The 24,932-nt window shown below is 58.3% G+C and overlaps 1 protein-coding gene across 1 annotated transcript in view; it reads right to left on the bottom strand.

Annotated features, from left to right (window-relative positions):
- LOC139242075 (nuclear receptor corepressor 2-like) overlaps nt 1-23,711 on the bottom strand; it is a gene marked incomplete at both ends in the record, with an annotated part of 91,439 nt that extends 67,728 nt beyond the window's left edge. The window contains 4 exons of the mRNA XM_070870224.1: nt 125-215; nt 4,656-4,828; nt 16,818-16,884; nt 23,659-23,711. Coding sequence (XP_070726325.1) covers nt 125-215; nt 4,656-4,828; nt 16,818-16,884; nt 23,659-23,711 — 384 coding nt within the window. The remainder of the gene's footprint in view (nt 1-124; nt 216-4,655; nt 4,829-16,817; nt 16,885-23,658) is intronic.
- Nucleotides 23,712-24,932: the final 1,221 nt, after the last annotated feature.

Here is a 24,932-nt window from a genome sequence, read left to right as displayed (position 1 = left end):
GCTGCTGAGAGCGGGAGTCAGGAGCCCCCTGGCTCTCACCGCGAGTGTCCCAGCTCCGAATCGCGCTCGCACGCCAGCCCGGTGACACCATCAAACTGAGAGCTGCCCTTCAGTAACACCTCACCTCTTGCTCTGAAAGCCCGTCGATAATCTCGGATATTTCATGTTCACTTCGGGCCACAGTTGCTGAGAGGGTGCAGCCCCTCTGTCCTACCCTGCTGAGAAAGCACATCGAGACAATGAAATCTCACACACCGCCATCTGCCGCGTTCCCTCCCACTGAGGCGGAAACACAGTCACGGCCATAAACCTCCTCACAGCTTCAGGGCTGCCTTGGCTTAAACTGGCAAAAGTCTAAACTGATCTACATCCTCAGACAGCAGGAATTATTCACCGTGGGGCAGTGTACACCGGGGATAGTCACCTTGGGGATGTGTACACCGGGGATATTCACCGTGGGGCAGTGTACACCGGGGATATTCACCTTGGGGATGTGTACACCGGGGATATTCACCATGGGGCAGTGTACACCGTAGGGCAGTGTACACCGGGGATATTCACCGTGGGGCAGTGTACACCGTGGGGCAGTGTACACTGGTGATATTCACCGCGGGGATGTGTACACCGGGGATATTCACCGTGGGGCAGTGTACACCGGGGATATTTACCTTGGGGATGTGTACACCAGGGACATTCACCGTGGGGCAGTGTACATCGGGGATATTCAGGGTGGAGAAGTGTACACTGGTGATATTCACCGCGGGGATGTGTACACCGGGGATATTCACCATGGGGCAGTGTACACCGGGGATATTCACCGTGGAGCAGTGTACACCGGGGATATTCACCTTGGGGATGTGTACACCGGGGATATTCACCGTGGGGCAGTGTACACCGCGGGGCAGTGTACACCGGGAATATTCACCGTGGGGCAGTGTACACCGGTGATATTCACCGCGGAGATGTGTACACCGGGGATATTCACCGTGAGGCAGTGTACACCGGGGATATTCACCGTGGGGCAGTGTACACCGGGGATATTCACCGTGGGGCAGTGTACACCGGGGATATTCACCTTGGGGATGTGTACACCGGGGTATTCACCGTGGGGCAGTGTACACCGGGGATATTCACCGTGGGGCAGTGTACACCGGTGATATTCACCGCGGAGATGTGTACACCGGGGATATTCACCGTGGGGCAGTGTACACCGGGGATATTCACCGTGGGGCAGTGTACACCGGGGATATTCACCGTGGGGCTGTGTACACCGGGGATATTCACCGTGGGGATGTGTACACCAGGGATATTCACCGTGGGGCAGTGTACACCGGGGATATTCACCGTGGGGCAGTGTACACCGGGGATATTCACCATGGGGATGTGTACATCAGGGATATTCACCGTGGGGCAGTGTACACCGGGGATATTCACCGTGGGGCAGTGTACACCGGGGATATTCACCGTGGGGCAGTGTACACCGGGGATATTCACCGTGGGGCAGTGTACACCGGGGATATTCACCGTGGGGCAGTGTACACTGGGGATATTCACCGTGGGGCTCTGTACACCGGGGATATTCACCGTGGGGCAGTGTACACCGGGGATATTCACCTTAGGGATGTGTACACCGGGGATATTCACCTTGGGGATGTGTACACCGGGGATATTCACCGTGGGGCGATGTACACCAAGGATATTTACCGTGGGGATGTGTACACTGGGGATATTCACCTTGGGGATGTGTACACCGGGGATATTCACCGTGGGGATGTGTACACCAGGGATATTCACCGTGGGGATTTGTACACCGGGGATATTCACTGTGGGGATGTGTACACCGGGGATATTCACCTTGGGGATGTGTACACCGGGGATATTCGCCGTGCGGATGTGTACACCGGGGATATTCACCGTGGGGCAGTGTACACCGGGGATATTCACCGTGGGGATGTGTACACCGGGGATATTCACCGTGGGGCTGTGTACACCGGGGATATTCACCCTGGGGATGTGTACACCAGGGATATTCACCGTGGGGCAGTGTACACCGGGGATATTCACCGTGGGGCAGTGTACACCGGGGATATTCACCATGGGGATGTGTACATCAGGGATATTCACCGTGGGGCAGTGTACACCGGGGATATTCACCGTGGGGCAGTGTACACCGGGGATATTCACCGTGGGGCAGTGTACACCGGGGATATTCACCGTGGGGCAGTGTACACCGGGGATATTCACCGTGGGGCAGTGTACACCGGGGATATTCACCGTGGGGCAGTGTACACTGGGGATATTCACCGTGGGGCTGTGTACACCGGGGATATTCACCGTGGGGCAGTGTACACCGGGGATATTCACCTTAGGGATGTGTACACCGGGGATATTCACCTTGGGGATGTGTACACCGGGGATATTCACCGTGGGGCGATGTACACCAAGGATATTTACCGTGGGGATGTGTACACTGGGGATATTCACCTTGGGGATGTGTACACCGGGGATATTCACCGTGGGGATGTGTACACCAGGGATATTCACCGTGGGGATTTGTACACCGGGGATATTCACTGTGGGGATGTGTACACCGGGGATATTCACCTTGGGGATGTGTACACCGGGGATATTCGCCGTGCGGATGTGTACACCGGGGATATTCACCGTGGGGCGGTGTACACCGGGGATATTCACCTTGGGGATGTGTACACCGGGGATATTCACCTTGGGGATGTGTACACCAGGGATATTCACCGTGGGGATGTGTACACCGGGGATATTCACCGTGAGGCAGTGTACACTGGGGATATTCACCTTGGGGCTGTGTACACCGGGGATATTCACCGTGGGGAAGTGTACACCGGGGATATTCACCTTAGGGATGTGTACACCGGGGATATTCACCTTGGGGATGTGTACACCGGGGATATTCACCGTGGGGCGGTGTACACCAAGGATATTTACCGTGGGGATGTGTACACTGGGGATATTCACCTTGGGGATGTGTACACCGGGGATATTCACCGTGGGGATGTGTACACCGGGGATATTAACCGTGGGGATTTTTACACCGGGGATATTCACCGTGGGGATGTGTACACCGGGGATATTCATCTTGGGGATGTGTACACCGGGGATATTCGCCGTGGGGATGTGTACACCGGGGATATTCACCGTGGGGCGGTGTACACCGGGGATATTCACCTTGGGGTGTGTACACCGGGGATATTCACCCTGGGGATGTGTACACCAGGGATATTCACCGTGGGGATATGTACAGTGCAGCCGACAGTGTTACTCGAGGCTACAGATTTGATGATACTGCCCGAGGTTCAGGTCAAACGGAACAATCCACTGACAATGGAACTAACAGAAAAGTGATAAAGACTTCCATTTATGACCTCAGGATGTCCCAAAGCGTTTCCAGCCGATGAAGTAATTTTGAAGCGTAGTCACTGTTGTAATGAAGCAAACACTGCGTCCATTTGAGCACAGCAAGCTCCCACAAACAGCAGTGTGATAATGACCAAATCATCTGTTTTAGTTATGTTGATTGAGGGATAAATATTGGCCCCAGGACACCGGGGAGAATTCCCCTGCTCTTCTTCCAATAGTGGCCATGGGATCTTTTACATCCACCTGAGGGGGCAAACGGGGCCTCGGTTTAACGTCTCATCCGAAAGACAGCACCTCTGACAGTGCAGCACTCCCCCAGCACTGCACTGGGAGTGTCAGCCTGGATAATGTCCAGGGAATGGGACTTGAACCCACAACCTCCTGAGCCCCGGTCTATGTATAGCTCAGGGTCGCTTATTACATTTAAATGCTCTGTGAACAGGCAAGTTGCCACCGATGTATTTGGATATTGTAATGTTGCAAAAGTGAAGGCAAAGTCTGTCAAACCAATATGACATCACTAAGATAACCCGTTGCATTGAGATGTGTTAGTCTATCGAACCGTGGAACCCCACCCAACATTTACCTTCTTTTGAAGCTCCATATAAACATGATCCCCAACAGAACATCCCAGTTATCCAAGTCCGTCCCCGTTATCCAAGTCCGTCCCAGTTATCCAAGCCCGTCCCCGTTATCCAAGCCCGTCCCCGTTATCCAAGCCCGTCCCCGTTATCTAAGCCCGTCCCCGTTATCCAAGTCCGTCCCAGGGCACTAAGCTACGTGTATATGAAATATTTAAATCAAAGTATAACAAATGCAGGTGTTGCATGAAGCTGTCGTGTTTAATGCTGAATAACTGCTGTCAACTTCCTGCTAAAGTTATAATCACATTATTCAGGGATCAGACTACAGCAGTGTAGTTTTCGGGTGTTTGGTTCTGAATGAATAAACAAAACCCTCCCAGCAGGGTCTGCACTTGGCATCTGAGCAAGCAGACACGTAGCTGGAGTGACCGTCCTCACATCGCACAGGCCCGTGTGTTAAAGGCCAGCGCTACCCGTGTTATAGAAACGCTGAAAGTACCAGGACAGAGACCTCGGCAATCGATCAATCTTTGAAGAGATCTGTTTCCCTGTTGGCGGGGAATTATTTACCGATGACCCCCCGGTGCCTTTCCAGCTGGAGCCCAAGTGACAACTCGCGCAAGTTTCTCTTTTAACCAGCCAATGGCAAAGGGTTAGGGTTTGAATTCTTTCTACCTTTGCATGCGTTCCTGCAGCTCCCGCTGTTTGCGGATCTCCGGAAACTGTCGCTCATAATATTCCCGCACCTTGCTCTCCTTGGCTCGTCGGTGAGGGTTGCTCTCAATCTGCTCAATCTTCTTCTCCCAGGCCTCCATCAGCTGGTCGTAGCGTTGGCAGAATTTCTGCTCCTGTAGAAAGACGAGAGGACAACCAGCTCATTCACTGCAGCTCAGAAACACTGAACACTGAAAGGGTTTGGGACAGTAAGTCATCGTTAAATGCCTCTTTCCATCCAATGGTACAAGGTGTCCAGCCAGAAAATTCATCCAAGCCTCCCACCTGCACCAGGGCAGCACCTGCCACTTGCAGCCAATCACACGCTGTCATGACCAGGACTGACAGAAAGGAGTTGTTTGGGCAAAGTTCATTCACCAAAACAAGTCGGAAAGGGTGGGCTGTGCCATCTTCTATCATTGCTTGTTAAGTTCGCAGAGTTTACGACACCCTAAACTGCTCGAAGAATAACAGGACACAAGCAGTCTTGGCAAGTTAATTCTAATCGATGCGCTTCCGAGGACACTGAGCCAGACGGCGTGGCCTTGGGCCACTGGAAAGTACACAGACAGTCCCACGCTCAGTATTCAGCCTCGGGTGGTACGGAGCTGTACACCACATGCACCAACACTGCCCAGCACTGTGCTCTGCACAATGACTTCACAAACATTCACTCTGCCTCACGCCTGCTTTAGGCAAATAACAGCAGTCAGACAGAGGGCTATTTATATAGTTCATAAAAACAAACAGGATCTTCACAAAACATCTCTGTAAAGACTGCTCCACTCTTAAATGAGGTGCGATGTGATTACTTTTACAGCCACATCAATGCTCCCTCTGTGTCTGCAGTGCCATCGCTAATATTATGGTCTGGGCAGCCTCAATCTTTTGCTACTTGATATCATCATCAGACCTCTTTGATAACCTTATTATAAAAGCAAGACAGACATGCGTTGGTGGTGAATGGGCAGACACAGGATTACATCAGATATACGGCACAGAAACAGGCCGTGCGGCCCAACCAGTCCGTGCCGGTGTTTATGTTCCACTCGAGTCTCTTCCCGTCTTTCCTCATCTAAATCTATCAGCATATCCCTCTATTCTCTTCTCCCTCATATGTTTATCCAACTTCCCCTTAAATGCATCGATGCTATTCGCCTCAACCCCTCCCTGTGGCAGCGAGTTCCACATTCTCACCGCTCTCTGGGTAAAGAAGTTTCTCCTGAATTCCCCATTGGGTTTCTTGGTGACTATTTTATATCGATGGCCTCTAGTTATGTTCTTCCCCACAAGTGGGGACATTCTCTCTGTATCCACTCTATCAAAATCTTTCATCATTTTAAAGACCTCTATTAGGTCACCCCTCAGCCTTCTTTTTTCAAGAGTAAAGAGACGCAGCCTGTCCATCCTTTCCTGGTATGTATACCCTCACATTCCTGGTAAATCGCCTCTGTACACACAGCGTTAAAGGAACAGGGATTGATCAACAGCGGGGGCTGTTGAGACTGCGAACAGATCAGTGAGAAGGGTTTGAAAACATCGGCAACAACCCGCACATATACAGCGCCTTTAATGGAATGAAATGTCCCTCGGCACTTCACAGGAGGGTCATCAGACAAACATTTTACAGCGAGCCACATAAGGAAATAGCGTAAGTGACCAAAAGCTTGGTCAAAGAGGTCGGTTTTAAGGAGCATCTTAAAGGAGCAAAGAGAGGTAGAGAGGCAGAGAGAAAAGGATAGACTGTGAAAGGATACAGATGAGCAAACAGACGCAGTTGCAGGTCTGGAACAAACCCGATGGGCTGAATAGACTCATTCTGTGATCCTGTAGAAGTTTCTCAGATATCTCTGTATCGACGCTGGCATCACATCTCGTGGCCGTTAGTAAATCGATGTCAATGTCACGGCAAATTGGATGATGTCATGAAATCTTTCTGCAGTTTGTGTTGCCATTGATAACCAATCTCCTGTCCCTGATTCTTCTCATCTTGTTTTCTGGCCCACATTGAATGAAACAACAAGAAGTGCTTTGCCTCTGAGAGTCTGGGCAGCAATGTCCCCGTGAAGCCTAGTCACCAGGGTCCGAGATTAGCAGCACTACCCCACAGGTTGGCAGTTCAAGTCACATCACGGCAAGTGGTGAATTCAACAAATTGTCCTTTGGTAACTGGTACAACAAACATTGAGCATTGAAGCTGCTGGATTGTAAAACAGAACGTACCTCCTTCCCGTATTCCCCCTCCGCCCCGATCACTCCCCCTCCCCCCGATCTCTCCCCCTCCCCCCGATCTCTCCCCCTCCCCCCGATCTCTCCCCCTCCCCCGATCTCTCCCTCTCCCCCGATCTCTCCCCCTCCCCCGATATCTCCTCTCCCCCGATCTCTCCTCCTCCCCCGATCTCTCCCCCTTCTCCGATATCTCCCCCCGATCTCTCTCCCTCCCCCAATCTCTCCTCTCCCCCCGATCTCTCCTCCTCCCCCCGATCTCTCCTCTCCCCCCGATCTCTCCCCCTCCTCCGATCTCTCCCCCTCCCCCCGATCTTTCCCCCCCCCCCCGATCTCTCCCCCTCCCCCGATCTCTCCCCCTCCCCCCGATCTCTCCCCCTGATCTCTCCCCCTCCCCCCGATCTCTCCCCCTCCCCCTCCCCCTCCCCCCGATCTCTCCCCCTCCCCCCGATCTCTCCCCCTCCCCCCGATCTCTCCTCTCCCCTCTCCCCCCCGATCTCTCCTCTCCCCCCCGATCTCTCCTCCTCCGATCTCTCCCCCTCCCCCCGATCTCTCCTCCTCCCCCCGATCTCTCCCCCTCCCCCCGATCTCTCCTCTCCCCCTCCGATCTCTCCTCTCCCCCCCGATCTCTCCCCCTCCCCCCGATCTCTCCCCCTCCCCCCGATCTCTCCTCTCCCCCCCGATCTCTCCTCTCCCCCTCCGATCTCTCCTCTCCCCCCCGATCTCTCCCCCTCCCCCCGATCTCTCCTCCTCCCCCCGATCTCTCCTCTCCCCCTCCGATCTCTCCTCTCCCCCTCCGATCTCTCCTCCTCCCCCCGATCTCTCCTCTCCCCCTCCGATCTCTCCTCTCCCCCTCCGATCTCTCCTCCTCCCCCCGATCTCTCCTCTCCCCCTCCGATCTCTCCTCCTCCCCCCGATCTCTCCTCCTCCCCCCGATCTCTCCTCTCCCCCCCGATCTCTCCTCCTCCCCTCCGATCTCTCCTCTCCCCCCCGATCTCTCCTCTCCCCCTCCGATCTCTCCTCCTCCCCCCGATCTCTCCTCTCCCCCTCCGATCTCTCCTCCTCCCCCCGATCTCTCCTCTCCCCCTCCGATCTCTCCTCTCCCCCTCCGATCTCTCCCCCTCCCCCCGATCTCTCCTCTCCCCCTCCGATCTCTCCTCTCCCCCCCGATCTCTCCTCTCCCCCTCCGATCTCTCCTCCTCCCCCCGATCTCTCCTCTCTCCCCCGATCTCTCCCCCTCCCCCGATCTCTCCTCTCCCCCCCGATCTCTCCTCCCCCCCCGATCTCTCCTCTCCCCCGATCTCTCCTCTCCCCCCCGATCTCTCCTCCTCCCCCGATCTCTCCTCTCCCCCGATCTCTCCTCCCCCCCGATCTCTCCTCCTCCCCCGATCTCTCCTCCTCCCCCGATCTCTCCTCCTCCCCCGATCTCTCCTCTCCCCCCCGATCTCTCCCCTCCCCCCCCGATCTCTCCTCTCCCCCCCGATCTCTCCTCTCCTCTCCCCCCCGATCTCTCCTCTCCCCCCCGATCTCTTCCCCCTCCCCCGATCTCTCCTCTCCCCTCGATCTCTCCTCTCCCCCCCGATCTCTCCTCTCAACTCGATCTCTCCTCTCCCTCCCGATCTCTCCTCTCCCCCCCGATCTACCCCCCTCCCCCGATCTCTCCCCCTCCCCCGATCTCTCCCCCTCCCCCCGATCTCTCCCCCTCCCCCGATCTCTCCCCCTCCCCCCGATCTCTCCTCCTCCCCCGATCTCTCCTCTCCCCCCCGATCTCTCCCCCTCCCCCCGATCTCTCCCCCTCCCCCGATCTCTCCCCCTCCCCCCGATCTCTCCTCCTCCCCCGATCTCTCCTCTCCCCCCCGATCTCTCCCCCTCCCCCGATCTCTCCCCCTCCCCCGATCTCTCCCCCTCCCCCCGATCTCTCCCCCTCCCCCGATCTCTCCCCCTCCCCCGATCTCTCCTCCTCCCCCCGATCTCTCCCCCTCCCCCGATCTTTCCTCTCCCCCCCGATCTCTCCTCCTCCCCCCGATCTCTCCTCCTCCCCCGATCTCTCCCCCTCCCCCGATCTCTCCTCTCCCCCCCGATCTCTCCCCCTCCCCCGATCTCTCCTCTCCCCCCCGATCTCTCCTCCTCCCCCCGATCTCTTCTCTCCCCCCGATCTCTCCTCTCCCCCCCGATCTCCCCCCCTTCCCCGATCTCTCCTCTCCCCCCCGATCTCACCCCCTCCCCCGATCTCTCCTCTCCCCCCCGATCTCTCCCCCTCCCCCGATCTCTCCTCTCCCCCCCGATCTCTCCTCCTCCCCCCGATCTCTCCTCTCCCTCCCGATCTCTCCTCTCCCCCCGATCTCCCCCCCTCCCCCGATCTCTCCCCCTCCCCCGATCTCTCCTCTCCCCCCGATCTCTCCTCCTCCCCCCGATCTCTCCTCTCCCCCCGATCTCTCCTCTCCCCTCGATCTCTCCTCTCCCCCCCGATCTCTCCTCTCCCCCTGATCTCTCCTCTCCCCCCGATCTCTCCCCCTCCCCCGATCTCTCCCCCTCCCCCCCAATCTCTCCCCCCCGATCTCTCCTCTCCCCCCGATCTCTCCCCCTCCCCCCGATCTCTCCTCTCCCCCCCGATCTCTCCTCCTCCCCCGATCTCTCCCCCTCCCCCGATCTCTCCTCCTCCCCCCGATCTCTCCTCTCCCCCCCGATCTCTCCCCCTCCCCCCCGATCTCTCCCCCTCCCCCGATCTCTCCTCTCCCCCCCCCGATCTCTCCCCCTCCCCCCCGATCTCTCCCCCTCCCCCAATCTCTCCTCTCCCCCCGATCTCTCCCCCTCCCCCCCCGATCTCTCCTCCTCCCCCGATCTCTCTCCCTCCCCTGATCTCTCCTCTCCCCCCCCCGATCTCTCCTCTCCCCCCCGATCTCTCCCCCTCCCCCGATCTCTCCTCTCCCCCCCCGATCTCTCCTGATCTCTCCCCCTCCCCCCCCGATCTCTCCTCTCCCTCCCCCCCGATCTCTCCGCTCCCCCGTCTCTCCCCTCCCCCCCCGACTCTCCCCCTCCCCCGATCTCTCTTCTGCCCCCCGATCTCTCCTCTCCCCCCGATCTCTCCTCCCCCCCGATCTCTCCTCCTCCCCCGATCTCTCCCCCTACTCCCCCCGATCTCTCCCCTCCCCCCGATCTCTCCCCCTCCCCCGATCTCTCCCCTCCCCCCCCCCGATCTCTCCCTCCCCCCGATCTCTCCTCTCTCCCCCCGATCTCTCCTCTCCCCCCGATCTCTCCTCCTCCCCCCCCGATCTCTCCCCTCCCCCCGATCTCTCCCCCTCCCCCCGATCTCTCCTCTCCCCCCCCCCGATCTCTCCTCTCCCCCCCGATCTCTCCTCCTCCCCCCGATCTCTCCTCTCCCCCCCCGATCCTCTCCTCTCCCCCCCCGATCTCTCCCTCCCCCCGATCTCTCCCCTACTCCCCCCGATCTCTCCCCCTACTCCCCCCGATCTCTCCCCTACTCCCCCCGATCTCTCCCCCTACTCCCCCCGATCTCTCCTCTCCCCCCCGATCTATCCCTCCCCCCCCGATCTCTCCTCCTCCCCCCGATCTCTCCCCCTCCCCCGATCTCTCCCCCTCCCCCCGATCTCTCCCCCTCCCCCGATCTCTCCTCTCCCCCCGATCTCTCCTCCTCCCCCGATCTCTCCTCTCCCCCCCGATCTCTCCTCTCCCCCGATCTCTCCCCCTCCCCCCGGATCTCTCCTCTCCCCCCCGATCTCTCCTCCTCCCCCGATCTCTCCCCCTCCCCCCGGATCTCTCCTCTCCCCGGATCTCTCCTCTCCCCCCCGATCCCCGATCTCTCCTCCTCCCCCGATCTCCCCCGGATCTCTCCTCTCCCCCCCGATCCCCGATCTCTCCTCCTCCCCCGATCTCTCCTCCTCCCCCGATCTCTCCTCTCCCCCCGATCTCTCCCCTCCCCGGATCTCTCCTCTCCCCCCCGATCTCTCCTCCTCCCCCGATCTCTCCCCCTCCCCCCGGATCTCTCCTCTCCCCCCGGATCTCTCCTCTCCCCCCCGATCTCTCCTCTCCCCCCGATCTCTCCTCCCCCCCCGATCTCTCCTCTCCCCCGATCTCTCCTCTCCCCCCCGATCTCTCCTCTCCCCCCGATCTCTCCTCCTCCCCCGATCTCTCCTCTCCCCCCGATCTCTCCTCCCCCCCGATCTCTCCTCTCCCCCCCGATCTCTCCTCCCCCCCCGATCTCTCCTCTCCCCCCGATCTCTCCTCCCCCGATCTCTCCTCCTCCCCCGATCTCTCCTCCTCCCCCGATCTCTCCTCTCCCCCGATCTCTCCTCTCCCCCGATCTCTCCTCTCCTCTCCCCCCGATCTCTCCTCTCCCCCCCGATCTCTCCTCCCCCCGATCTCTCCTCCCCCCCGATCTCTCCTCTCCCCTCGATCTCTCCTCTCCCCCCCCGATCTCTCCTCCCCCCCGATCTCTCCTCTCCCCCTCGATCTCTCCTCTCCCCCCGATCTCTCCTCTCCCCCTCGATCTCTCCTCTCCCCCCCGATCTCTCCTCTCCCCCCGATCTCTCCTCTCCCCTCTCCCCCCCGATCTCTCCTCTCCCCCCGATCTCTTCCCCCTCCCCCGATCTCTCCTCTCCCCCCCGATCTCTCCTCTCTCCCCCGATCTCTCCTCTCAACTCGATCTCTCCTCTCCCTCCCGATCTCTCCTCCCCCCCCCCCGATCTCTCCCCCTCCCCCGATCTCTCCCCCTCCCCCCGATCTCTCCTCCCCCCGATCTCTCCTCTCCCCCGATCTCGCCTCTCCCCCACGATCTCTCCTCCTCCCCCCGATCTCTCCCCTCCCCCGATCTCTCCTCTCCCCCCGATCTCTCCTCTCCCCCGATCTCGCCTCTCCCCCCCGATCTCTCCTCTCCCCCACGATCTCTCCTCCTCCCCCCGATCTCTCCCCCTCCCCCGATCTCTCCCCTCCCCCGATCTCTCCCCCTCCCCCGATCTCTCCTCTCCCCCCCGATCTCTCCCCCTCCCCCGATCTCTCCTCTCCCCCCCGATCTCTCCTCCTCCCCCCGATCTCTCCTCTCCCCCGATCTCTCCTCTCCCCCCGATCTCTCCCCCTCCCCCGATCTCTCCTCTCCCCCGATCTCTTCCCCTCCCCCCAATCTCTCCTCCCCCCCGATCTCTCCTCTCCCCCGATCTCTCCTCTCCCCCGATCCTCTTCCCCTCCCCTCGATCTCTCCTCTCCCCCCCGATCTCTCCTCTCCCCCTGATCTCTCCTCTCCCCCCGATCTCTCCCCTCCCCCCGATCTCTCCTCTCCCCCCCGATCTCTCCTCCTCCCCCGATCTCTCCTCCTCCCCCGATCTCTCCCCCTCCCCCGATCTCTCCCCTCCCCCGATCTCTCCTCCTCCCCCCGATCTCTCCTCTCCCCCCCGATCTCTCCTCTCCCCCCCGATCTCTCCCCCTCCCCCCCGATCTCTCCCCCTCCCCCGATCTCTCCTCTCCCCCCCCCGATCTCTCCCCCTCCCCCCCGATCTCTCCCCCCTCCCCCGATCTCTTCTCTCCCCCCGATCTCTCCCCCTCCCCCGATCTCTCCCCCTCCCCCGATCTCTCTCCCTCCCCTGATCTCTCCTCTCCCCCCCCGATCTCTCCTCTCCCCCCGATCTCTCCCCCTCCCCCGATCTCTCCTCTCCCCCCCGATCTCTCCTCTCCCCCCGATCTCTCCCCCTCCCCCCCCCGATCTCTCCCCCTCCCCGATCTCTCTTCTGCCCCCCGATCTCTCCTCTCCCCCACGATCTCTCCTCCTCCCCCGATCTCTCCTCTCCCCCCGATCTCTCCTCCTCCCCCTGATCTCCTCCCCTCCCCCGATCTCTCTTCTGCCCCCCGATCTCTCCTCTCCCCCCCGATCTCTCCTCTTCCCCCCGATCTCTCCCCCTACTCCCCCCGATCTCTCCTCTCCCCCCGATCTCTCCTCTCCCCTCTCCCCCCCCGATCTCTCCTCTCCACCCCGATCTCTCCCCCTCCCCCGATCTCTCCTCTCCCCCCCCGATCTCTCCTCTCCCCCCGATCTCTCCTCCTCCCCCCGATCTCTCCTCTCCCCCCCGATCTCTCCTCCTCCCCCCGATCTCTTCCCCTCCCCCGATCTCTCCTCTCCCCCGATCTCTCCTTCCCCCCGATCTCTTCTTCCCCCCGATCTCTTCTCTCCCCCCGATCTCTCCTCTCCCCCGATCTCTCCTCTCCCCCGATCTCTCCTCTCCCCCGATCTCTCCTGCCCCCCGATCTCTCCTCTCCCCCCGATCTCTCCTCTCCCCCCAATCTCCCCTGCCTCCACCGATCTCTCCTCTCCCCCCGATCTCTCCTCTCCCCCGATCTCTCCTGCCCCCCCCGATCTCTCCTCTCCCCCCAATCTCTGCTGCCCCCGGATCTCTCCTCTCCCCCCGATCTCTTCTCTCCCCCCGATCTCCCCTGCCCCCACCGATCTCTCCTCTCCCCCCGATCTCTTTTCTCCCCCCGATCTCTCCTCTCCCCCCAATCTCTGCTCACCCCGGATATCTCCTCTCCCCCCGATCTCTCCTCTCCCCCCGATCTCTCTTGCCCCGCCCGATCTCTCTTGCCCCACCCCGATCTCTCCTGCCCCCCCCCCCGATCTCTCCTCTCCCCCACCGATCTCTCTTGCCCCCCCCCGATCTCTCCTCTCCCCCCCCGATCTCTCCTGTTCCCTGCTGATCCACAAAGGAAGTTGCACTTTGAGTGGCACAATGACAAAGTCTACAAATGTTGGTTTGCGGTTCCTGCGCCCAAGTCAGCAGAGTGATCCTGTACGTTGAGCAGAGTGATCCTGTACTTCTTCACTTTAAGGGCCAATTCCGCTTGGAAACACAAGCCAGGACCCGAGTGGGACGGTATGTGATGGGCTGTTCCTGGGTCAGACACACAGCCCTGCAGGCCCGGAGTCTCGCTGCCCCCAGCCTGCGGCTATTTAGTGTCCCAGAAATCTCGGCAGCTCTCTCCCTGCGCCCTGTGTCAGCGAACAGTCACAGCCTCACTGCCCTGATTCTGGAGGTGCCTCAATGCAATTTATATTTTACTCACAACATGTGGGAAAGATTACCGCCCATAAATAGAAAGGGCACAATTTAAATCTAAGCTTCTCTCTGATCCCACAATCTCGCTCAAAGCTCAGGGCCATGTGGAGTAGTGGCCATCACATTACCACAGATTGCAAAGGCCCTTCACAGAATCAGGGGCTCCCTCTGGGACCAGTGAAAGGCCCCCCCCCCTCTCCTGTCTCCCATCTCCCCCCCTCCCCCCTCACCGGGAGCTGTGTCCTGACCCTGAGCACAATGAGCCCAAACCCCCCCCACAACCTAACCGTTACCCCCCAACCCAACCGTTACCCCCCAACCCAACCGTTACCCCCCAACCCAACCGTTACCCCCCAACCCAACCGTTACCCCCCAACCCAACTGTTACCCCCCAACCCAACCGTTACCCCCCAACCCAACCGTTACCCTAATCCAACCGTTACCCCCCAACCCAACCGTTACCCTAATCCAACCGTTACCCCCCAACCCAACCGTTACCCCCCAACCCAACCGTTACCCCCCAACCCAACCGTTACCCCCCAACCCAACCGTTACCCTAATCCAACCGTTACCCCCCAACCCAACCGTTACCCCCCAACCCAACCGTTACCCCCCAACCCAACCGTTACCCCCCAACCCAACCGTTACCCCCCAACCCAACCGTTACCCCCCAACCCAACCGTTACCCCCCAACCCAACCGTTACCCTAATCCAACCGTTACCCCCCAACCCAACCGTTACCCTCCAACCCAACCGTTACCCCCCAACCCAACCGTTACCCCCTAACCCAACCGTTACCCCCCAACCCAACCGTTACCCTCCAACCCAACCGTTTCCCCCCAACCCAACCGTTACCCCCTAACCCAACCGTTACCCCCCAACCCAACCGTTACCCCCTAACCCAACCGTTACCCTCCAACCCAACCGTTACCCCCCAACCCAACCGTTACCCCCCAACCCAACCGTTACCCCCCAACCCAACCGTTACCCCCCAACCCAACCGTTACCCCCCAACCCAACTGTTACCCCCCAACCCAACCGTTACCCCCCAACCCAACCGTTACCCCCCAACCCAACCGTTACCCCCCAACCCAATCGTTACCCCCCAACCCAACCGTTTCCCCCCAACCCAACCGTTACCCCCCAACCCAACCGTTACCCTCCAACCCAACCGTTACCCCCCAACCCAATCGTTACCCCCCAACCCAACCGTTACCCCCCAACCCAACCGTTACCCCCTAACCCAACCGTTACCCCCCAACCCAACCGTTACCCCCTAACCCAACCGTTACCCCCCAATCCAACCGTTACCCCCCAACCCAACCGTTACCCCCTAACCCAACCGTTACCCCCCAACCCAACCGTTACCCCCCAATCCAACCGTTACCCCCCAACCCAACCGTTACCCCCCAACCCAACCGTTACCCCAATCCAACCATTACCCCCCAACCCAACCGTTACCCCAACCCAACCATTACCCCCCAACCCAACCGTTACCCCAACCCAACCGTTTCCCCCCAACCCAACCGTTACCCCCCAACCCAACCGTTACCCCCCAACCCAACCGTTACCCCCCAATCCAACCATTACCCCCCAACCCAACCGTTACCCCAACCCAACCGTTTCCCCCCAACCCAACCATTCCCCCCAACCCAACCGTTTCCCCCCAACCCAACCGTTTCCCCCCAACCCAACCGTTACCCTCCAACCCAACCGTTTCCCCCCAACCCAACCGTTTCCCTCCAACCCAACCGTTTCCCCCCAACCCAACCGTTTCCCCCCAACCCAACCGTTACCCCCCAACCCAACCGTTTCCCCCCAACCCAACCGTTACCCTCCAACCCAACCGTTTCCCCCCAACCCAACCATTACCCCCCAACCCAACCGTTTCCCCCCAACCCAACCGTTACCCCCCAACCCAACCGTTACCCCCCAACCCAACCATTACCCCCCAACCCAACCGTTACCCCCCAACCCAACCGTTACCCCCCAACCCAACCATTACCCCCCAACCCAACCGTTACCCCAATCCAACCATTACCCCCAACCGTTACCCCCCAACCCAACCGTTACCCCCAATCCAACCATTACCCCCCAACCCAACCGTTTCCCCCCAACCCAACCGTTACCCTCCAACCCAACCGTTACCCCCCAACCCAACCGTTACCCCCCAACCCAACCGTTACCCCCCAACCCAACCGTTACCCCCCAACCCAACCATTACCCCCAACCCAACCGTTACCCCAATCCAACCATTACCCCCCAACCCAACCGTTACTCTCCAACCCAACCGTTACCCTCCAACCCAACCGTTACCCCCCAACCCAACCTTTACCCCCCAACCCAACTGTTACCCACCCCCGACACCCCCCTACCCAACCGTTACCCCAATCCAACCGTTACCCCCCAACCCAACCGTTACCCCCACCCAACCGTTACTCCCCAACCCAACCGTTACCCACCCCCGACACCCCCCTACCCAACCGTTACCCCCTACCCAACCATTACCCCCTAACTGTTACCCCCAACCCAACCGTTACCCACCCCCGACATCCCCCTACCCAACCGTTACCTCCCCCCCCCCCACCTGCTAACCCCTCCCGCCCCCCGCCTCCCCCTCTGTGGTTCTAGTGGGTCTGGGAATCGCTGTATCAGAGAGCCGCTATGGGTCTGCGTTATTCTATAACTCTAACCAACTGCACTGAAATTAGCTTCTAGAGAACTGACACAGAAAGAGCAGAAATACTGGCGTTATTTCGGGGCTGAGACACGTCACAAGCATCAAGGTTTGGATAAAACCGAAATAAAACAGAAATGGAGAACTGAGAAGCTGGCTCACCCATTGCTTCCGAGCATGATTTCTTCGCTTGAAATACAAAACCAACTTCTTCCTCATTACTTGGTTTCTGAAAGATCACAAAACAGAAATGTGAGGTTATCAGCATCATTTCCCCATCCCTCGCGTCTGGATATTCAAACTGATCTTTGTTGTTGAATTTCACCCAGTAAAACCCGTTCTCATTTAGCTTTACCATTTAGAGACTTTTAGCCAAAGTCTTTCCTGAGATTACCAACAATATCTCTCAGGCTTTCTGAAGGGAAATTGCACAACAGCCCTCCAAATATTTCAGCATTGGAAACTTACCTAAAGAAGAAATGTTGCGGCTGACATTGCCCCTCTCAGAAAGCCCCTCCGGCCTGCGCCCGCTGTGGCAGCCATAGCCTCCCTCCCCCGGGGCGTCACCGGCAAAAAGCGGTTTGTGCCGTGCACCGGCAGGATGCACGTATCGCCCACTCGGGGGAAATTGTCCCGCGGGACTCCTGCGAGGCCGATGTGGGACACTGTCTCGGTGCGAGAAGCCGGTGTTGCCAGGCCATCAACAGGCCCACACCCCCCCTGGTAGTGCAGTGTTTGTCACTATAGAGGATGCAGAGTTCGCAGTGGTCTTTAACTGAAGGGGAGACACGTTGTGAGGCATCAGTGTGACGCAGCATGTCCGCGATGACTGAAGTGCTGAATGTCATGTACTGTTAGTGTCCCGCGATCGCCCCGTTAGTGCCCCGCGATCGCCCCGTTAATGTCCCGCGATCGCCCCGTTAGTGTCCCACGATTGCCCCGTTAGTGTCCCGCGATCGCCCCGTTAGTGTCCCGCGATCGCCCCGTTAGTGTCCCGCGATCGCCCCGTTAGTGTCCCGTGATCGCCCCGTTAGTGTCCCGCGATCGCTTCGTTTGTGTCCCGCGATCGCCCCGTTAGTGTCCCGCGATCGCCCCGTTAGTGCCCCGCGATCGCCCCGTTAAGTGCCCCGCGATCGCCCCGTTAGTGCCCCGCGATCGCCCCGTTAAGTGCCCCGCGATCGCCCCGTTAGTGCCCCGCGATCGCCCCGTTAGTGCCCCGCGATCGCCCCGTTAGTGCCCCGCGATCGCCCCGTTAGTGTCCCGCGATCGCCCCGTTAGTGCCCCGCGATTGCCCCGTTAGTGCCCCGCGATTGCCCCGTTAGTGTCCCGCGATCGCCCCGTTAGTGCCCCGCGATCGCCCCGTTAGTATCCCGCGATCGCCCCGTTAGTGTCCCGCGATCGCCCCGTTAGTGCCCTGCGATCGCCCCGTTAGTGTCCCGCGATCGCCCCGTTAGTGCCCCGCGATCGCCCCGTTAGTGCCCCGCGATCGCCCCGTTAGTGTCCCGCGATCGCCCCGTTAGTGCCCCGCGATCGCCCCGTTAGTGTCCCGCGATCGCCCCGTTAGTGCCCCGCGATCGCCCCGTTAAGTGCCCCGCGATCGCCCCGTTAGTGTCCCGCGATCGCTTCGTTTGTGTCCCGCGATCGCCCCGTTAGTGCCCCGCGATCGCCCCGTTAAGTGCCCCGCGATCGCCCCGTTAGTGCCCCGCGATCACCCCGTTAAGTGCCCCGCGATCGCCCCGTTGGTGCCCCACGATCGCCCCGTTAGTGCCCCGCGATCGCCCCGTTAGTGCCCCGCGATCACCCCGTTAAGTGCCCCGCGATCACCCCGTTAAGTGCCCCGCGATCGCCCCGTTAGTGCCCCGCGATCGCCCCGTTGGTGCCCCGCGATCGCTTCGTTGGTGCCCCGCGATCACCCCGTTAAGTGCCCCGCGATCACCCCGTTAGTGTCCCGCAATCGCCCCGTTAGTGTCCCGCGATCGCTTCGTTGGTGCCCCGCGATCGCTTCGTTGGTGCCCCGCGATCACCCCGTTAAGTGCCCCGCGATCACCCCGTTAAGTGCCCCGCGATCACCCCGTTAGTGCCCCGCGATCGCTTCGTTGGCGCTACAAACAGTTATTTTCTCAGAGGCCAATCCCACACTGGGATTAGGATGGAGTGAGCGACCCAGAGCCCACGGGGCAGTGTGGGGCCTGCGAGTTCACAATCCCTGCTGATACAGTTAGGCAGGTGGCTGCAACATCTCACACTGACATTGGGCACACGGCACTGCTGGACACACGGCACTGCTGGACACACGGCACTGCTGGACACACGGCACTGCTGGACACACGGCACTGCTGGACACAGCTCAGTGGTTGTGGGGACATGCAGTGAGTTGAGTGAATCACAACAAGAAACCAGTCTGAGAGTTGTTCTGGGTTCCCTAGCAACACATTCAGGCAATATACCTGGCGAGAAATTGAGGAAGGAATGTGGAGCCGGGTGAGTTATGAAAAAGGTGCGGTAAAACCTCAATCACACGGATTGTGCCCACTGGGTATCAGGACAATAGTGGCTGATCAAACCACTGAATCGCCAGACTCTTTAATCACAGTTAGCCAATGCCAGTGTCGATGGAATATTGGCAGCGGCGGGAGACTAATGGGGATTCAGCTGGAAAGTCACGGTCCTATTCCCAATAAACGGGAACTGATAAATCCACGGGTCACACTTGGTAAGATTCGGTGCACAGTGTAATATTTTCTGAACATTGGTCTGAATTTAAACAATTATGCGGCTCAGGGGGCAGCACTCTCGCCTCGGAGTCAGAGGTTGTTGCTTCAAGTCCCACTCCAGAGACTTGAGCATAAAATCCAGGCTGGCACTCCACTGCAGTACTGAGGGAGCGCCGCACTGTCAGAGGGGCAGTACTGAGGGAGTGCCGCAGTGTCGGAGGGGCAGTACTGAGGGAGTTCGGAGGGGCAGTACTGAGTGAGTGCTGCACTGTCAGAGGGGCAGTACTGAGGGAGTGCTGCACTGTCGGAGGGGCAGTACTGAGGGAGCGCCGCACTGTCGGAGGGGCAGTACTGAGGGAGCGCCGCACTGTCGGAGGGGCAGTACTGAGGGAGCGCCGCACTGTTGGAGGGGCAGTACTGAGGGAGCACCGCAGTGTCGGAGGGGCAGTACTGAGGGAGAGCCGCACTGTCGGAGGGGCAGTACTGAGGGAGTGCCGCACTGTCGGAGGGGCAGTACTGAGGGAGTGCCGCACTGTCGGAGGGGCAGTACTGAGGGAGTGCCGCACTGTCGGAGGGGCAGTACTGAGGGAGTGCCGCACTGTCGGAGGGGCAGTACTGAGGGAGTGCTGCACTGTCGGAGGGGCAGTACTGAGGGAGTGCTGCACTGTCGGAGGGGCAGTACTGAGGGAGTGCTGCACTGTCGGAGGGGCAGTACTGAGGGAGTGCTGCACTGTCGGAGGTGCCATCTTTCGGATGAAACGTTAGCACAGACGAAGCCTCAGTTTCTCAGGTGGATGAAAAAGATCCCAGGGCACTATTTCGAAGAAGAACAGGGGGTGTTATCCCCGGTGTCCTGGCCAATATTTATTCCTCAATCAATATCACTGCAATAAATGATCTGGTCATTATCACATTGCTGTGTGTGGGAGCTTGCTGTGCGCAAGTTGGCTGCCGCGTTTCCCACATTACAACCGTGACTACACTCCAAAAGTACTTCATTGGCTGTGAAGCACTTTGGGACGTTTGGTGGTGGTGAAGGGTGCTATATATCTCACCTGATCACATGTCCACTCGTGCGTGCATTTCATCTGCTGCTCCAGACCAAGCCCATTACTTGCAACTCCTTTTCTCTTCTCTGCCATCCCCGGTCCTTCCTGTCACCCAGTCATGTCTTCGCTCAGTCCTCCCCCTTCGGGTACCTTGCCCGCCACAGATCTCTACCCCAACCCTTCACTTTCTTAAGTATGCTTTCTGCCAGAATTCACTAGACTATTCTCCAGCAGAAATTCTTCTTCTGCGTCACCATACCAAGTTATGGATGTTTTTACATTTGCAGTCTGCTGTCGATCCCTCCTGCAGTCACCTCTCTCGGGCTCAGGGCTTCTCACTGACACATCTCCATCGCTACACGCACAATAAACAATATCCTGAACCGGCGATGGAAACAGAAAGGCCCCCGTGCCCTGAACCCGATATTCACATCGATCCCACTGATATTCCTCAACAAACACACGGAGATGTGACACCACAAGCGCATCGTTAAGCTGCTTTATTTCACAGCAAGCAAAGATACAGAGCAATGGTCACCATCAGATTCACAGTTAAATCACGCCGTCTGATCTTTACATAATGGTACAAAATAAGGAACACGTCTGTTATGTATGCAACACCTTATAACTAGCATTCCACCACCACCAGGGGGTGCATCTGTTGGAGTCCCAAGGGAACAGCATCCCTTGGGAGCACTGTATATAAGCAGGCCTCCCATGCTGTACCAACACTCTGGAGTCAGAATAAAGAGACTAAGGTCAGACTTACTCAAGTCTACAGTACTCAGTCACATTGCTTTGAGACATAATGACGTCTATTTTCACAAAGGAAAGGGACAATGCAGATACTGCTATCGAGGAGGAATGTGAAACTTTGGATGAAATAAATATAGTGAGAGAGGAAGTATTAAGAGGTTTAGCAGCTTTGAAAGTGGATAAGTCCCCAGGCCCGGATGAAATGCATGCCAGGCAGTTGAGCGAAGTAAAAGAGGAAATAGCAGAGGCCTTGACCATCATTTTCCAGTCCTCTTTGGATCTGGGCATGGTGCCGGAGGATTGGAGGACTGCTAATGTAGTACCCTTGTTTAAGAAGGGAGAAAGGGATAGGCCGAGTAATTACAGGCCTGGCAGCCTAACCTCAGTGGTGGGAAAATTATTGCAAAAATTCCTGAAGAACAGGATAAATCTACATTTGGAAAGGCAAGGATTAATTTGGGAAAGTCAGCACAGATTTATTAAGGGTAGATCGTGTTTGACTAACCTGATTGAATTTTTTGAGGGGGTAACCAGGAGGGTCGATGAGGGTAGTGCGTACGATGTAGTGTATATGGATTTTAGCAAAGCTTTTGATAAGATCCCACATGGTAGACTGGTCATGAAGGTTAAAGCCCATGGGATCCAGGGCAAAATGGCAAGTTGGATCCAAAATTAGCTTAGAGGCAAGCAGCAAAGCATATGGTTAAGCAGTGACAGGATCAGTCCTAGTCAGCATGGATTTATGAAAGGGAAATCATGCTTGACAAATCTTGGGAGAATTTTTTGAGGATGTAACTAGTAGAGTGGACAAGGGAGAACCAGTGGATGTGGTGTATTTGGACTTTCAAAAGGTTTTTGACAAGGTCCCACACAAGAGATTGGTGTGCAAAATTAAAGCACATGGTATTGGGGGTAATGTACTGACGTGGATAGAGAACTGGTTGGCAGACAGGAAGCAGAGAGTCGGGATAAACGGGTCCCTTTCAGAATGACAGGCAGTGACTAGTGGGGTGCCGCAGGGCTCAGTGCTGGGACCCCAGCTATTTACAATATACATCAATGTTTTAGATGAAGGAATTGAGTGTAATATCTCCAAGTTTGCAGATGACACTTAGCATGGTTGGCGGTGTGAGCTGTGAGGAGGATGCTAAGAGGCTGCAGGGTGACTTGGACAGGTTAGGTGAGTGGGCAAATACATGGCAGATGCAGTATAATGTGGATAAATGTGAGGTTATCCACTTTGGGGGCAAAAACACGAAGGCAGAATATTATCTGAATGGCGGCAGATTGGGAAAAGGGGAGGTGCAACGAGACCTGGGTGTCATGGTTCATCAGTCATTGAAAGTTGGCATGCAGGTACAGCAGGCGGTGAAGAAGGCAAATGGTATGTTGGCCTTCATAGCTAGGGGATTTGATTATAGGAGCAGGGAGGTCTTACTGCAGTTGTACAGGGCCTTGGTGAGGCCTCACCTGGAATATTGTGTTCAGTTTTGGTCTCGTAATCTGAGGAAGGACGTTCTTGCTATTGAGGAAGTGCAGCGAAGGTTCACCAGACTGATTCCCGGGATGGCCGGACTGTCATATGAGGAGAGACTGGATCGACTGGGCCTGTATTCACTGGAGTTTAGAAGGATGAGAGGACATCTCACAGAAACATATAAAATTCTGACGGGACTGGACAGGTTAGATGCGGGAAGAATGTTCTCGATGTTGGGGAACTCCAGAACCAGGGGACACAGTCTGAGGATAAGGGGTAGGCCATTTAGGACCGAGATGAGGAGAAACTTCTTCACTCAGAGAGTTGTTAAGCTGTGGAATTCTCTTCAGCAGAGAGTTGTTGATGCCAGTTCATTGGATATATTCAACATAGAGTTGGATATGGCCCTTATGGGTAAAGGGATCAAGGGGTACAGAGAGAAAACAGGAACGGGGTACTGAGGTGAATGATCAGCCATGATGTTATTGAATGGTGGTGCAGGCTCGAAGGACCGAATGGCCTACTCCTGCACCTATTTTCTATGTTTCTATGTAACTGTCAGTGTGAGGGTCGAGGGTCAGTGTGAGGGTGAAGGGTCAGTGTGCGGGTGAAGGGTCAGTGTGAGAGGCAGTGTGAGGGTGAAGGGTCAGTGTGAGGGCGAAGGGTCAGTGTGAGGGCGAAGGATCAGTGTGAGGGGGTATGTCCACATTGCGTTGACCCATCGGTGAGGTGCAGATGGACACGTCCAGAGCCCGCCCCGTCATCGCCCGCCCTGTCATCGCCCGCCAACTCCCCGACAGCACCAGCGCCGTGAGGCAGGTTTTCATTTCCTGCCTTTCTCTCCATCTCCCGCGGGCAACAATTATTCAAATAATTCAAATTATCCCCCGAAACGGGACACACCCCCCACACCCCCGCACAAGTGTCTTCAGAACAAAACGATGAATTATCACAAACACTGCGGGCCTGCAATAAGAGAGAAAATACTTGAAATGATTGAAACTCACATTTGAATGTTCTCATGATATTGCTTGGTGTCTGAGGGCTGATTATATAACGGCTGCAGAGAGAGAAAACGGGACACGGTAAGATTCAGCCCACTGCATCCGCCACAGTCTTTGACATGTCAGCAGAATTCCCCCTCCCACTGTGACTCTCCCACCAGAGCGAGGCGTGGGGATGGGAGAGGGGGGGTGGGAGAGGGGGGAGGGGGTGGGAGAGGGGAGGGGAGAGAGGGGGAGGGGAGAGAGGGGGAGGGGAGAGAGGTGGTTGAAGGGCGAGAGGGGGGTGGGAGCGAGATGGGGGTGGGAGCGAGAGGGGTCTGGGAGCGAGAGGGGGGTGGGAGCGAGAGGGGGGTGGGAGCGAGAGGGGGGTGGGAGCGAGAGGGGGGTGGGAGCGAGAGGGGGGTGGGAGCGAGAGGGGGGTGGGAGCGAGAGGGGGGTGGGAGCGAGAGGGGGGTGGGAGCGAGAGGGGGTGGGAGCGAGAGGGGGGTGGGAGCGAGAGGGGGGTGGGAGCGAGAGGGGGGTGGGAGCGAGAGGGGGGTGGGAGCGAGAGGGGGGTGGGAGCGAGAGGGGGGTGGGAGCGAGAGGGGGGTGGGAGCGAGAGGGGGTGGGAGCGAGAGGGGGGGGCGCGAGAGGGGGGGGAGAGAGCGAGAGGGGGGGGAGAGAGAGTGGGGAGGAGAGAGAGAGAGTGGGGGGGGAGAGAGAGAGAGTGGGGGGGGAAGAGAGAGAGTTGGGGGAGGAGAGAGAGAGGAGAGTGGGGGGGGAAAGAGAGAGAGTGTGGGGGGGAGAGAGAGAGGGAGAGTGGGGGTGGGGGAAGAGAGAGAGTGGGGGGGGAGAGAGAGAGGGAGAGAGGGGGGGGAGAGAGGGAGAGTGGGAGAGAGAGTGGGGGGGGGGAGAGTGAGAGAGGCAGAGTGGGGGGGGGAAGAGAGAGAGAGGGAGAGAGGGAGAGTGGGGGGGGTGAGAGAGGGAGAGTGGGGGAGAGAGGGAGAGTGTGGGGGAGAGAGGATAGAGGAAGAGTGGGGGGGGAGAGAGGGAGAGTGGGGAGGGAAGAGAGGGAGAGTGGGGGGGGGAAAGAGAGAGAGTGGGGGGGGAAGGAGAGAGAGAGAGGTAGGGGGGAAGAGAGAGAGTGGGGGGGGAGAGGAGAGAGGGAGAGTGGGGGGGGGGAGAGAGAGAGTGGGGGGGGAGAGAGGGAGAGTGGGGGGGGAAGAGAGAGAGTGGGGGGGGAAGAGAGAGAGAGTGGGGGGGAGAGAGAGAGAGAGTGGGGGGGGAGAGAGAGAGAG

Source organism: Pristiophorus japonicus, unplaced genomic scaffold (assembly GCF_044704955.1).
Source record: "Pristiophorus japonicus isolate sPriJap1 unplaced genomic scaffold, sPriJap1.hap1 HAP1_SCAFFOLD_1195, whole genome shotgun sequence".
NCBI lineage: Eukaryota > Metazoa > Chordata > Chondrichthyes > Pristiophoridae > Pristiophorus > Pristiophorus japonicus.
Note: the sequence above shows the minus strand (reverse complement) of the source record. Positions and strands in the feature narration are given on the sequence as shown.